At 43.8% G+C, this 12,496-nt stretch overlaps 1 protein-coding gene across 1 annotated transcript in view; it reads left to right on the top strand.

Annotated features, from left to right (window-relative positions):
• The window catches only part of MRPS9 (mitochondrial ribosomal protein S9), a 55,469-nt gene extending 44,869 nt beyond the window's left edge, over positions 1 to 10,600 (top strand). Inside the window, exons 9-11 of the mRNA XM_054973842.1 lie at positions 4,811 to 4,919; positions 9,656 to 9,825; positions 10,478 to 10,600. Coding sequence (XP_054829817.1) covers positions 4,811 to 4,919; positions 9,656 to 9,825; positions 10,478 to 10,569 — 371 coding nt within the window. The 3' untranslated portion in view covers positions 10,570 to 10,600. The remainder of the gene's footprint in view (positions 1 to 4,810; positions 4,920 to 9,655; positions 9,826 to 10,477) is intronic.
• The last annotated feature ends 1,896 nt before the right edge of the window (positions 10,601 to 12,496 follow it).

Genomic DNA, 12,496 nt, shown 5'->3' with positions numbered 1-12,496 from the left:
TTATGCTTTCTGTCCATGAAGGTTGCCTTTTTGGTAGCAATCATTTCAGCTGGGGGGGGGGGGCGGGAATTAGCTGCATTGTCCTGTGAACCCCCTTACTTGATGATCCATAATGAAAAAGTAGTTCTTAGACCTAAAGTCTAATTTTTACCAAAGGTGCTATCTAGTTTTCACCTTTCACAAGAATTAACTTTACCAGTTTTCTTTTGTACGCATACCCCGGAGGCAGAAAAAGCCCTGCACTCTTCGGATATCTGTAGGGCAATTCTCTTTTATTTGGACAGAGTGAACCCCTTTAGAATAGATGCGAACTTGTTTTTGTGTTTTGCAGGACACAAGAAGGGTAGGAAAGCAACTTCCCAGACTATATCTCGGTGGGTAGTGCAGACGATATTGACGTGTTATAATGCTGCTAACCTACAGTGTCCTTTGGAGGTGCATGCCCACTCTTGTCAGAGTGTGAAAATAACTGGCATGATTCAGACAATGTCAGATCATTCTAATCTAAATGACAGCTAAGTCATATGATCGTCCAAGGTTGCAAGGTTGCATCAGCCAGATGTGCTGAGTGCAAAGGTAAATGCTGATTGGATGTAAGTTGTATAAATGTATTCTATATACAGTGTATTGTGTGCCTGCATAGGTATCAGAGTTTGGCGAAGCACTTTGTCGCTCTGATTTGTAAAGGCTATTGGACTGTGTATATATATCTCTGTAAATAAATCTGTATATAGTTCACCTTACTTGGTGTGGTCTCTGCTGCATCTAACCTGCTAGCCAGTAAGCTGCTAGAAAGCTTTGCGTCAACTCTACCAGGTCCCAAGCATTGTCAGCGGCTCTTCTGAAAGGTGTCCCTCTTCACGACATCTGCAGAGCGCCAACGTGGGCCTCGGCTGAGACGTTTGTAAAACACTACGCCCTGGATATCCTAGATAGAAAGGAGACAGCGGTGGGCACGGCAGTTCTGCAGTCGATATTTCTGTAACAAACCTGTGACACCACCCAGGTATTAAACTTTGTAATCTTGCCATGTGGGAATGCACAGGAAGACCGTAGATGAAAAACAGTGTTTCACTTACTGTAACTGTTGTTCATCTAGGTCTTCTGTGCAGGCACACATGCCCTCCCTCCTTCCCCGCTAACTCTCTTGGTACTTATCTTGCTGTAGGGCGGCAAAAGAGGACTGAGGGTATGTGGGGGGTGCTCCGCCTCTTAAGGGGCTGTTTTCGGCGGGAAGATGGCTGCGCATGTGCGCTGAGAGACAAGAGCGCCCCCTGGCGTTTTTGAGCTTTGGAAATCCAAAATCGGCAGGCCTGCACATGCGCAGTCCCTTTAGGGGTCCTGCATGGAAGACCTAGGTGAACAACAGTTACAGTAAGTGAAACACTGTTTTTCATGGCCCTAATTTTTGTAGTTTAAGTATCCACAGATTTGATCATGTTGAGAATTAGAAACATTGATATTTGACTGTTGCATAAGGATCCATTGCTTGTTTTTTATGATGGGCTGACAGTTATTTCAAAAGGTGACAGGTATCTATAAAAATGACACACATGGACTCTTGCACTGTAATCCTTGAGATACTTATTAAGAAGTAATCTCATTCAAATTAGTAAAACTGATTTCTAAGTAAACATACCTAGATCAGGATTTAGTTCTGATTAGGTTTTAATTAGAAATTAGTTGATAAATACCTGCTTAGGCTACTTTTCCTCTTGCAAGTTCTGACTTACTATATTGTGGATATAGTTGCAGGAGTATTTTTATTTACTTCCTTTACAGACCGCCTTTCCCACAGAAATGCGGATATTGTTTCTTTGCCAGATCATTTAGGTTATGTGACAGTTAGTGTCTGTCACACATATTGTAACTGCCACCTTTAGCTCCCACTGTTTTTTAAATTGTGGTGCCACCTTGTTGCGATGCGGAAAAGATTAGAAGGCAGAACAGTGTGGAAAGAGCTCAATGGTAAAGTGCCTCTTTAGACTGAATGCAGTCTTATTAGTCACATACTCTGGCCTCTCCTTTCCTTCTGTGTACCCAACCCACCACAATATCCATAAAAAGGGGAGACAGAAGCTTTTATTTGCTAGATAGCATGTAGCTTTATGTTCCGTAAAGAGCTTTTATTTGTGACCCTAATAATGTGGTACTTGATAGTGAGGTTATTAGAAATCCCTTTCCCACAGTTATTTTGACTAGACACACAGTTGGAACAGAACAACCAGAGATTTATTTACAGGAAGTCAGTTGTAGAAACAGGCAATGTTATAGTGTGGAATATATATAATAACAACAACAATAACAACATTCGATTTATATACCGCCCTTCAGGATGACTTAACACCCACTCAGCTGTTTACAAAGTATGTTGTTATTATTCCCACAGCAACAAACACTTTGTGAGGTGGGTGGGGCTGAGAGAGCTCCTAGAAGCTGTGACTGACCCAAGGCCACCCAGCTGGCTTCAGGGGGAGGAGTGGGGAATCAAACCCGGTTCTCCAGATTAGAGTCCCGTGCACTTAACCACTATACCAGACTGGCTCTCTGGCACAAATATATTACCAGCTCACAAGTTTACTCCCCAGAGGTTATGTTTTCCCCACTAGGAGTTACCTTGTTCGATCTGAGCCTGAATTGGTAAAGGTAAAGGTAGGCAAGCACTGAGTTATTACTGACCCATGGAGGGATGTCGCATCACGACATTTTCTTGGCAGACTTTTTGTTACGGGGTAGTTTGTCATTGCCTTCCCCAGTCATCTACACTTTACCCCAGGAAACTGGGTACTCATTTTACCAACTTCGGAAGGATGGAAGGTTAAGTCAACCTTGAGCCAGCTGCCTTAACTTGGCTTCTGCCAGGATTGAACTCAGATCATGAGCAGAGCTTACTACTCTGTGCCACGCAGCTCCTTTTGTGTGTGTAACACACACACAAAAGCTGATGGGAGAAAAATAATTCCTTTTCCTCTAGATAGAGCCCCTCGGGAAATAATCGCTGTTGTCAGGTTCCAGGCCACACTATTAACTTCTAGAAAACCTGCCATTAGAGCCAGTATAAAACAGTGAGATTTTGGTGATGCTTGTTTACTTTGTTAAAAACAAGAATTCTACCCTGTCCTGGCACCCCAAATCCTAATTTAACCCAGAAGAAAAGTCTGACTCAGTTTATGCCACAGTCTCCCTATCTGAAGGAAAATATATTAACGCTCCCCTTTTTAAGCTGAAGTGACTCATCCCCCTCCAGTCCAGTGGAGCTTCAGGGGCTCTGATTGGCTGATCAGTCTCTGGGGTTTGCTTGAGGCAGAATCCCCAGGATTGGATCAGAGCCCTGGAGACAGGCAGAACTTTGGGGTTAACTGCTACACCTAGCTTCTTAATTATAGTTGGTAATGATCAGAAACCCTTGCTTGGATTGTAAACTATTAAGCAACCCAATTTTTAATAGAATAGATTCTCAGAGTCATAAAAGGATTTATTCTTCTTGGCTAAGATTTAAGAACATCGGTTTTGGTGCTGTTTATATTAAGAGTAATCATGCATTACCTTCGCAACATTTAGAAGCTTTGTTTTCATACCAGATTAAAACGCATGAAGATATTTGCTAGAAAACATGTGTCATTTAAAGATTAAAGATTTTAGTAATCTACACATTTTATGACATAGACAAAAAAAGATACAGTTTTAAAGTACATAGATACAAATTGCTTCCAAAAATGCTTTTCCATTCAAGGAAGGATTCCCTGTATGAGCAGAAAACTCCTTCCTGGAGTGGCTGCTATACATGGCTTTTTGTGAGCATATATTACTTTTTACAAAGTATGTGCTAATGTGTATCCTCATAATTAACAATAGTTTCTAAACTCTCACTACTAAGCTGGTCCCAAAGTTCACTTCTTCTTCATACTGAATCTTACAGTTTGAAAACGGAACAAGGCATGCAAACACTATGTGAAATGGCTCCAGTTCAACAATTTTTTGGATCACTCATGATGCAAAATTCTGCGTATCATGCATCTCTGAGGAAATCTGTTTGATGGAAATTCAGTTTATCTCTGTTTAAGATGCTGGCTGCCATTTTGAATTCTCAGAGTATGCTTCCCTCTGGTGGGGGAAAAAAGGGAAGTTTCATAGCAATGGCAGCTGTGTAAAATGTTGTTCATTATATAGCATTTTTTCCAAAGAGGCTGAGCCACTTTTACACTTCTTGCTTTTTGACTAGTAAAACCCATTCACGGCTGTTTTTTATACAACTACTTGTGAGAAGGGTGAGAGATTTTTGTGATTGTAGAAAGATATGAGTATCTCTGCCTTGGTATGAGTAGGCAAGGCTCTCGGCTCATACCATTGAGTTTTCTAGCAGCTGCAGATTTGTGCACTTACTGGTCACTGTCCCATACTTAAAACTAGTAACTGCCCCCGTCTGTTGGCTGTGAGAACACATTCATTATTACCACCCTTTCCCCAAGAGCTGAATCAGATGTGCTAAAAGGCAAGAGACTTGTTAGAAGGCTGACAATTTGATACTTCCCCAGCCTGGGACCACTTTAGCCTTGGGGTCAACATCTGGTTCCATGATGAGATTGCTCATTTTTGTCCTTTTCTAGTCCTCAAGCAAGAAATATGCTTAGAAAAGTAACTGCAACCTTGGCCCCACTTCTCCTGGAAAGGATGTTATATGACAATCTTGGTGTAAATCTTTTGAGAATATCCATCTTTGCTAGTATTTTTCCCATCACTAGTTTGCTATATATAATATCTGAAATGCAAAGAAAAATGAATATACAATCTGTGTGTGTGCGTTTTCAAGGACAAAGAAAGACAGCCCGAGCAACTGTTACAATTTATGATGGTGGAAGTGGAAAAATTACTGTAAACGGAGATCATTATATCCTTTTCTTCCCTGTGTTGCAGGACAGGTAAGTGTATAAAAGTTTGTTTTTCATCTGTTTCTAGACTTTAAAAACAAAAAATTGTAAGCTTACTGATAACACGGACACTATAGTTATTTTTTTGGTCTTGTTCCCAATTTTGTGATGCTGTAGAGCTACAGTGATGTGTATGCATCACCATTCATCACTGACATTAGCAAAACTGTTCATTGTTCACACAAAGGTCATAAAAATGTGGAGGATACTGTTGAACATGCTAGGAGCAGTCACAGATAGCAGTTGGATCTGAGCCTCTTGCCAGTCAGTAGACTCAAAATCCCCCCTGCGTTGTCACTGCTTCCTTCTCACTAGTTTTCAGTCTCCAGCTTGTTTACTCCACAGTCTCATACGTTATGTCCTCACCACCAGTCTCTCCAGCTTCACAGCAGTGAGATTTGCATAACATAGTTCTGCTGAATGAATCCCTCTTTCTGCAACTTACCGGCATGTAATGCTTTGTGAGCTTCCGTCCCCTGGAACTTCTCCTTTTCAGTATGAGCACTTCTGTATATGTAGTGCGCTTGAATAGAGCAGGTGGCATATTCGTTGTCCCCGTCATTACATTTCTATAGCATGGCAGAGCAAATAAGCACAAATGTATAAATACACAATTATATTGATACTGCAATAGAAATGTAACCCTACAGTATTGATAACACACTTACAGGCCTATACTGAGGAAAGTTTAAAAGGTCACATACTTGCTAATCACAGGTCTCCAGTTTACTATATTGATATATTGTCGAAGGCTTTCACGGCAGGAAACGATGGTTCACTGTCCGTCTTCTGTGCAGCCCCACATGGGACTGCGCCTGCGCAGGCCTGCCGACCGGATTTTTCTTTTCTAGCTAACATCCACTAGGGGGTGCACGTCCGATCCAATGCGCATGCGCGGCCGTTTCCCGCCCGAGCGACATTGGGCGACGTCGCCCCCTTCCCCTCAGTTTCTTCTTTGCTGCCGACCGGTAAAGATCTAGCTGTCCACTGTGAGAGGAAACTTTTTTGTGAGAGAGATCGTTCTGTCTTCTACCTTCTGTCCAAGGATGTCGGAGAAGTCGTTGTTTAAGCGTTGTTCGACGAAGATGACGAGGACGGATGGTCACTCCGTTTGCCTCGAGTGCTTGGGTGAAGGATACATTGTCGAAAAATGTGAGCATTGCCAACGGTTCACCCCGAAGGCCAGAGCTGAGAGGGCAAACAGATTGAATGCCCTACTGTGGAGAAGGGCTATGCGGGCTTCGGGAGCCCCTGATACCCCGGGGGGGCCACCACTGGCTAGTGGTACGGCTGAAACCCCCTCGATGATGGGATCTGTCCGGAGCGCCGCTTCCACCTCACGTTCTCGCTCGCCAGATCGGCCCCGACAAGCCCCATCTCCGACCTCGGATCCGAAGGAAGCTGCGAGCTCCACGTCGGGTCGCAAACATTTGGCCCCGATGTCGGATCCAACTCGGAAGTGGCACCGTTCCAGGTCTCCGACGAGGTCGGAACCGCCTGCCACACCGGCGCCGAAGGTGCCGAGGACTTCATCGGATCCGAACATTCCGGCTGGATCGGTTCCCAAGCCGTCGGATCCGATATCGGAGTCGATGTCGTCGGCTCCGAAGCTTACAGAATCGGTGCGCACTAGCCTCGTTCTGAAGACGAGTGCCCGGTCGGAGCCGAAGGCATCGGATCCGTTGCCCACCTTGACATCGCCGGTTCCGATGGACCGGAACCAAGGCGCCGATCAGACTTCAGCCGCCAAGGGCGAGAAGAAGGCAAAAAAGAAATCAAAGCACAGGTAGTCGGCTTCGGTCCAAACGGATGAGGTGCTCTGGGAGAAGCCCTCGACTCCATCACCGCGCCTGTTACCTCCGTTGTACCACTCCACTGATGATGATGGTGACCTGCCCGACGCTCCACCTCGGGTGGTCCAGAAGTGGATGAGAACAGAGATAGACCTTCGAAAGGCAAATTCTCCACTTTGTTTCGTGTCATCCAAGACGGATGAATACCTGTCGCAAAAACGTAAAGACCGGCTCATGGCCCGCTCCTAAGGTATTCTCCCAACCAGGCCGTTCACCAAGGGTCGTTTCCAATATCGTTCTTCGCAGGGCTATCGTGGTCACTGCAAGTAGTGTTGGCGGGGCTTATGAAATCGCCCTTCGAACCACTGGCTACTTGTGAATTAAAATGGTTGTTCTGGAAAGTTGCTTTCTTGATCGCCATTACATCTGCCCGCAGAGTTAGCGAGTTGGCGGCCCTAAGGTGGGATCCGCCCTTTTTGAAGGTCCATCAAAATAAAGTAGTTCTGAGACCTGACCTTCGCTTTAGACCCAAAGTCTCCACTCAATTTCATACCTCGCAAGACATTGTCCTGCCTTTTTTTTTTCCTGACCCTTCCGATAACTCTGAAAGGGCCTTACATTCCTTGGATGTGAGAAGGGCCATTTTATTTTACCTTCAACGTACTTCACAGTTTAGGTGTGCCAAACAACTGTTTGTGTGCTATTATGGGCCCAGGAAGGGAAAAGCTGCTTCAGCTCAATCAATTTCTTGCTGGGTTACTCAGACTGTTAGGGCCTGCTACTCGCACGCTAAGTTACCTTGCCCTTTGGAAGTAAAAGCTCATTCCACCAGAACGCAAGCTGCCTCTGCGGCCTTCCTTAGGGGCGGGCCCTTGCAGGACATCTGCAGGGCTGCAACGTCGTCGTCTTCTGACACGTTTGCTAAGCATTATGCACTAGATGTGTGGGAAAGGAAAGAGGCTGCTGTCGGTCAAGCAGTGCTTCAGTCTCTTTTTCAGTGAGAACACGTGCCCGCCTCCTGGGTAAGTGGCTTGTGAGTCTCCCATGTGGGGCTGCACAGAAGACGGACAGTGAAAACAGAGTTGCGCTTACCGTAACTACTGTTCATTGACGTCTTCTGTGCAGACACACAACCCTCCCTCCTACCCTGCTGTGTTCTTCCAGATAATGTGAAGGCATTCGGCGGCAAAGGAGAAACTGAGGGGAAGGGGGCAACGTCGCCCAATGTCGCTCGGGCGGGAAACGGCCGCACATGTGCATTGGATCAGACGTGCGCCCCCTAGTGGACGTTAGCTAGAAAAGAAAAATCCGGTCGGCAGGCCTGCGTAGGCGCAGTCCCATGTGTGTGTGCACAGAAGACGTCAATGAACAGTAGTTACGGTAAGCGCAACTCTGTTTTGTTGTGGGTTTTCCGGGCTGTATAGCCATGGTCTTGGCATTGTAGTTCCTGACGTTTCGCCAGCAGCTGTGGCTGGCATCTTCAGAGGTGTAGCACCAAAAGACAGAGATCTCTCAGTGTCACAATCCACAACAACCATTACTATATTGAGTTGCTTAGAAAGTGCAATTTCCTTTCCTGAGTGACCCTTGTGGAGGTCTTTTCCCAGCATATTCTCAGGTAAAATTCATGCTAATTTTTTTTTTTAATTTTACTTCATTTATGCTCTGCCTTTCTTCACCAATGGGAACCCAAAGCAGCTTACATTGTTCTTCTATTTTCCCTGTCACAACAACCCTTTGATGTAGGTATACTGAGAGTGTTTAACAGACCCAAGGTAACCCAAGAAGTTTCCATGGCAGAGTGGGGAATTGAACCTGAGTCACCCAGAACCTAATCTGACACTCTAGCCACTATAGAGGGCTGTTCGGAATTGACTGTGGGGACACCTAGTTTAACCTGAAAGGAACCTCAGTTCCTTGTGTCTCCTTGTGAGGGAGATCAGCACAGTCTATGAGCCACCAGCTGTCTATGGCAGCCTACCAGCATCATGATAAACTCCTGGCTTTCCTGCTTGTCTAAAGTTGCAAAAACAGGATGGGATTGGAGCACAGTACAAGGCTGGTGTCTGGGTTGCTGATAACAATTTGTGGAGGCATGTTCTGTGGCCTGCTTATGTTTTCTGGGGAATCACTTTGGTCTTTTCTTTCCTTGGACATTAGTTTGTGTTAGAAAATGCTTTAGCAATCTACATATGACATTCATGTTTCTTATATTTTTACTAATGCAGTCTCTCTTATTGTCACTGTTACAAACATTTAAAGAGGCCGCTGTGCCTGGTAGCATGTCTGTTTATCTCTAGATTGATCCATTTAGATTTTTTTAAGTGCGTAGCATTGGCATGAGTGCTTTATCTCAGTAAACGTTTTTCTCAGTCCACAGCCCTTCTCCACTCCAAATGGCGCCTAAGCTACCCTCAGCCCACACTGCAAAGCATTTCTGAATATTTGCTCACACTTTCTAGAGACTGGTTTTTAATTTTACTCTGATACATCTTGTACTTGATAAGAAAAAATATGGGTAATTTTGTTCCTCGGGAATAAGAGGTCTTTTCAGAAAGATTTATTTCCTCATAGCTATTAATTTTATAATAGTTGTTGGGATCTGAATGTGTTCCATGGACAAACATCTGTAGACTTGGATCCCACCTAAAATGTCCTTTTGTCAACAGATGTGCAATTTCTCTGCCTCCTTCTGCAGCCTCAAATGCCCTCCCCCCAATGCTACCCCTAAGGGATAGGGTACCCCTAGGAGTAGCATGGAGGCCTGTAATGGGGTTGTGGATTTAGTAAAAATCCCCCTTGCACATGTAGAAATTTTAGGTAGGGCCCAATCTGTGGTTTATTCTTGCATTGCTCTTATTTCAGCTGGAATACATGAGAGAGTCAATAGTAGTATTAATGTATTTTTATTTACATATAAATAATGTTTTTCAGGGAGCAGCTGATGTTCCCATTTCAGTTCCTCGATCGGTTGGGAAAACACGACATGGTCTGCTCTGTCTCTGAGAGCGGGAGATCAGCACAAGCTGGTGCAATCCGCTTAGCTACTGCAAGAGCATTATGTAGTTTTGTTACAGAAGATGAAGTGGAGTGCATGAGGCAAGGTTGGTATGAATGTGAAAAGGGAAAGGGAATCTGATGGTAGTTATCGCTTGCATTCCTGAAGCAATGCTATTCAGTATATTTGCAATAAATGTATCAGATTACGGGGGGGGGGGATTTTCAAATTGTAGACATTTTAGGAAATTATTGATGTGTGTGATACATTGTGCAAGTTAGAAGAAAGATGCTCTGGCAGCACTAATCTGGTAGTAGGGAGCTGTAAGCTATACCTTGTTTCTAAAAATACAAGGACGATATGTATGCAAGCCTCCTGTTTGTACTTTTGTGGGCAAGGACAGATTCCTTTAGCGAACTACTAAACTCCAGAAGATTATCCCATAGATCATAGATATCCCATAGAGATGAGACACATACTAAGTATTTCGGTATATGAACAAATTGACTGTGTCAAGAATCTTTGGCTCCAGTTAGTTTACAGGCTAATGAATTTCTTAAAACGGAGTCCAGCTAGGGAACCTCCCAGATCTTATACTGAAAACGTGAAATATTAACATTCTTCTGGTCCCTTGTTTCCTCAGTCTTCAATGGCGTTCACCTTGAAAAATTTCCTTACTTGTGCCTGCAGTTTATCTGTCATTCTGAGTAACATACCGAAGTGCTATATCTGAACTGCATACCTTCTGTCCCCTGCAGCTGGTCTCCTGACAGTTGATCCTCGGGTGAGAGAACGAAAGAAGCCCGGACAAGAGGGAGCCCGCAGAAAATTTACTTGGAAAAAGCGCTGAATCTGAGGATTAAATTGTTTATATATATATATATATATATGGTGTTTTCTCTAATACTCAACCTGTGGATCAGTCACAAAGCACAATTACCTACTAATCAGTTGGTGGCAATGAAGTTACTGGTGGCAAAATGGTGTTTCTGCCAAGTAGGAAAAGAACAAAAGCAGTAGGAGCTAACCCTAGTAAAGGTCTTGGGGGGCAGCTGCACATGGAGGGGTCTGGAAAACTGGCAGCAGATGTGTCAAGACCAATAGGAACAGCTTGTGAGCAGCCTCTTTAAAGCTCTTTCCCGGATCTACAGAAACCCCAAGGCCAACATTCAATGAGAGAGAGAGAGCAGGAACCATGATTATGCAGCTTCGACTTAAGCCTCTGAATCTTCTTTAAAAATGAGACCTACCTGTGTTCTGTTAATCACCCTCAAATGCGAAGCATGTAAGGATTAAAGATAACGGCTTATCATAGCTACATATTATACTAGCATCACTGAAAATGAAGAATCATTAGTCTCTTTGTGCAGCCCTTGAAATATTTACTATTTTAGTTTTGCCAGCTTACATGGCCTCTTTTGTAGTTATTTTCCTTCAGTGACATGTTTTGTACACCCTTCAAAAGTAAACAATTTGCTTTTTAATTTACCTACAAAAATACCCTTAAAATGTTCATGAAATAAATTGAAACAATTTTGGTTGTTGTGGGTTTTCCGGGCTGTATTGCCGTGGTCTTGGCATTGTAGTTCCTGACATTTCACCAGCAGCCGTGGCTGGCATCTTCAGAGGTGTAGCACCAAAAGACAGAGATCTCTCAGTGTCACAGTGTCACTGACACTGAGAGATTTCTGTCTTTTGGTGCTACACCTCTGAAGATGCCAGCCACAGCTGCTGGCGAAACGTCAGGAACTACAATGCCAAGACCACGGCAATACAGCCCGGAAAACCTACAACAACCATCGTTCTCCATCCGTGAAAGCCTTAGACAATACATGAAACAATTTTGTTTAGTATAACCTTTTCACCACAAGATGGAGCTGTTTGCAGTCTGTAATAAAATCTGGTTTGGCAAAGGAAAGCATTAAGATGTACAGTAAGGTTCGATGCAATTGTATGTGTACTTTGAAACGGTGGCCTCATTGTTGGATCCAAAAATGTTTCTTTGGTTACTTTTTTGGCAGTTAACATTATTTTAAATACGAGTTCTTGTCCCTCCCACCAAAGTTGTGGGCTCCATCTTAGAAGAAGCATGCATTGTTTCTTGTTCTCCTGGGAAGGAAATGTCTCTTTTAAGATATGCTTCATGCAACATCTGTGTGAGTATATAAAAATTTGCAGAGGTTGCATTGTTAATTGTGAGTTGCACATGCTGAATTCAGGCAGTGTGCAGTTATTGATTTTATTACATTTTCATTCTACTCTTCAGGCAGCATAGATGGTGGTTCTCCCCCCTATTTTATCTTCACAGCAACCCTATGCTGTAGACTTTGCTGGAAAAGACCTGAAAGATCAGGTTTTGACCCTGATTCTTTCCACTCCCATCCTGATGGTCTAACCAGCCATACCAGCCATACCAGCCACTTCTAGTTTTTTGTATTGATTCATCATAGGATCTTACTGAGAACAGCAAAACAATGGGATGAGGACAGAATATGCTAAAAACAGCTTTCCCATCACGGTGGCTTGTTGGGGAATCTACCTTTATTTCTGTCGTTCCTGTAAAAGGCAGAGAGTGCTGTGACGTTCGCTTATCAATAGTCATGAGAAAAGCAACTGCTTCTTAAAAGACCAATCATACCAATACCTTACCTTATAATCTGAAGCAACCAGTGTATCTGTATTGCAAATTTTGGCTGGACTAGAACAATGTACCTGATCACTGCGTCATCTTCATTTTGCACCACAAGAAATATATTCTGCAAAGATGAAGGTAACCA

This window comes from Eublepharis macularius, chromosome 3 (assembly GCF_028583425.1).
Source record: "Eublepharis macularius isolate TG4126 chromosome 3, MPM_Emac_v1.0, whole genome shotgun sequence".
Classification (NCBI taxonomy): Eukaryota; Metazoa; Chordata; class Lepidosauria; order Squamata; family Eublepharidae; genus Eublepharis; species Eublepharis macularius.
This window is presented reverse-complemented; position numbering and strand designations above follow the sequence as displayed.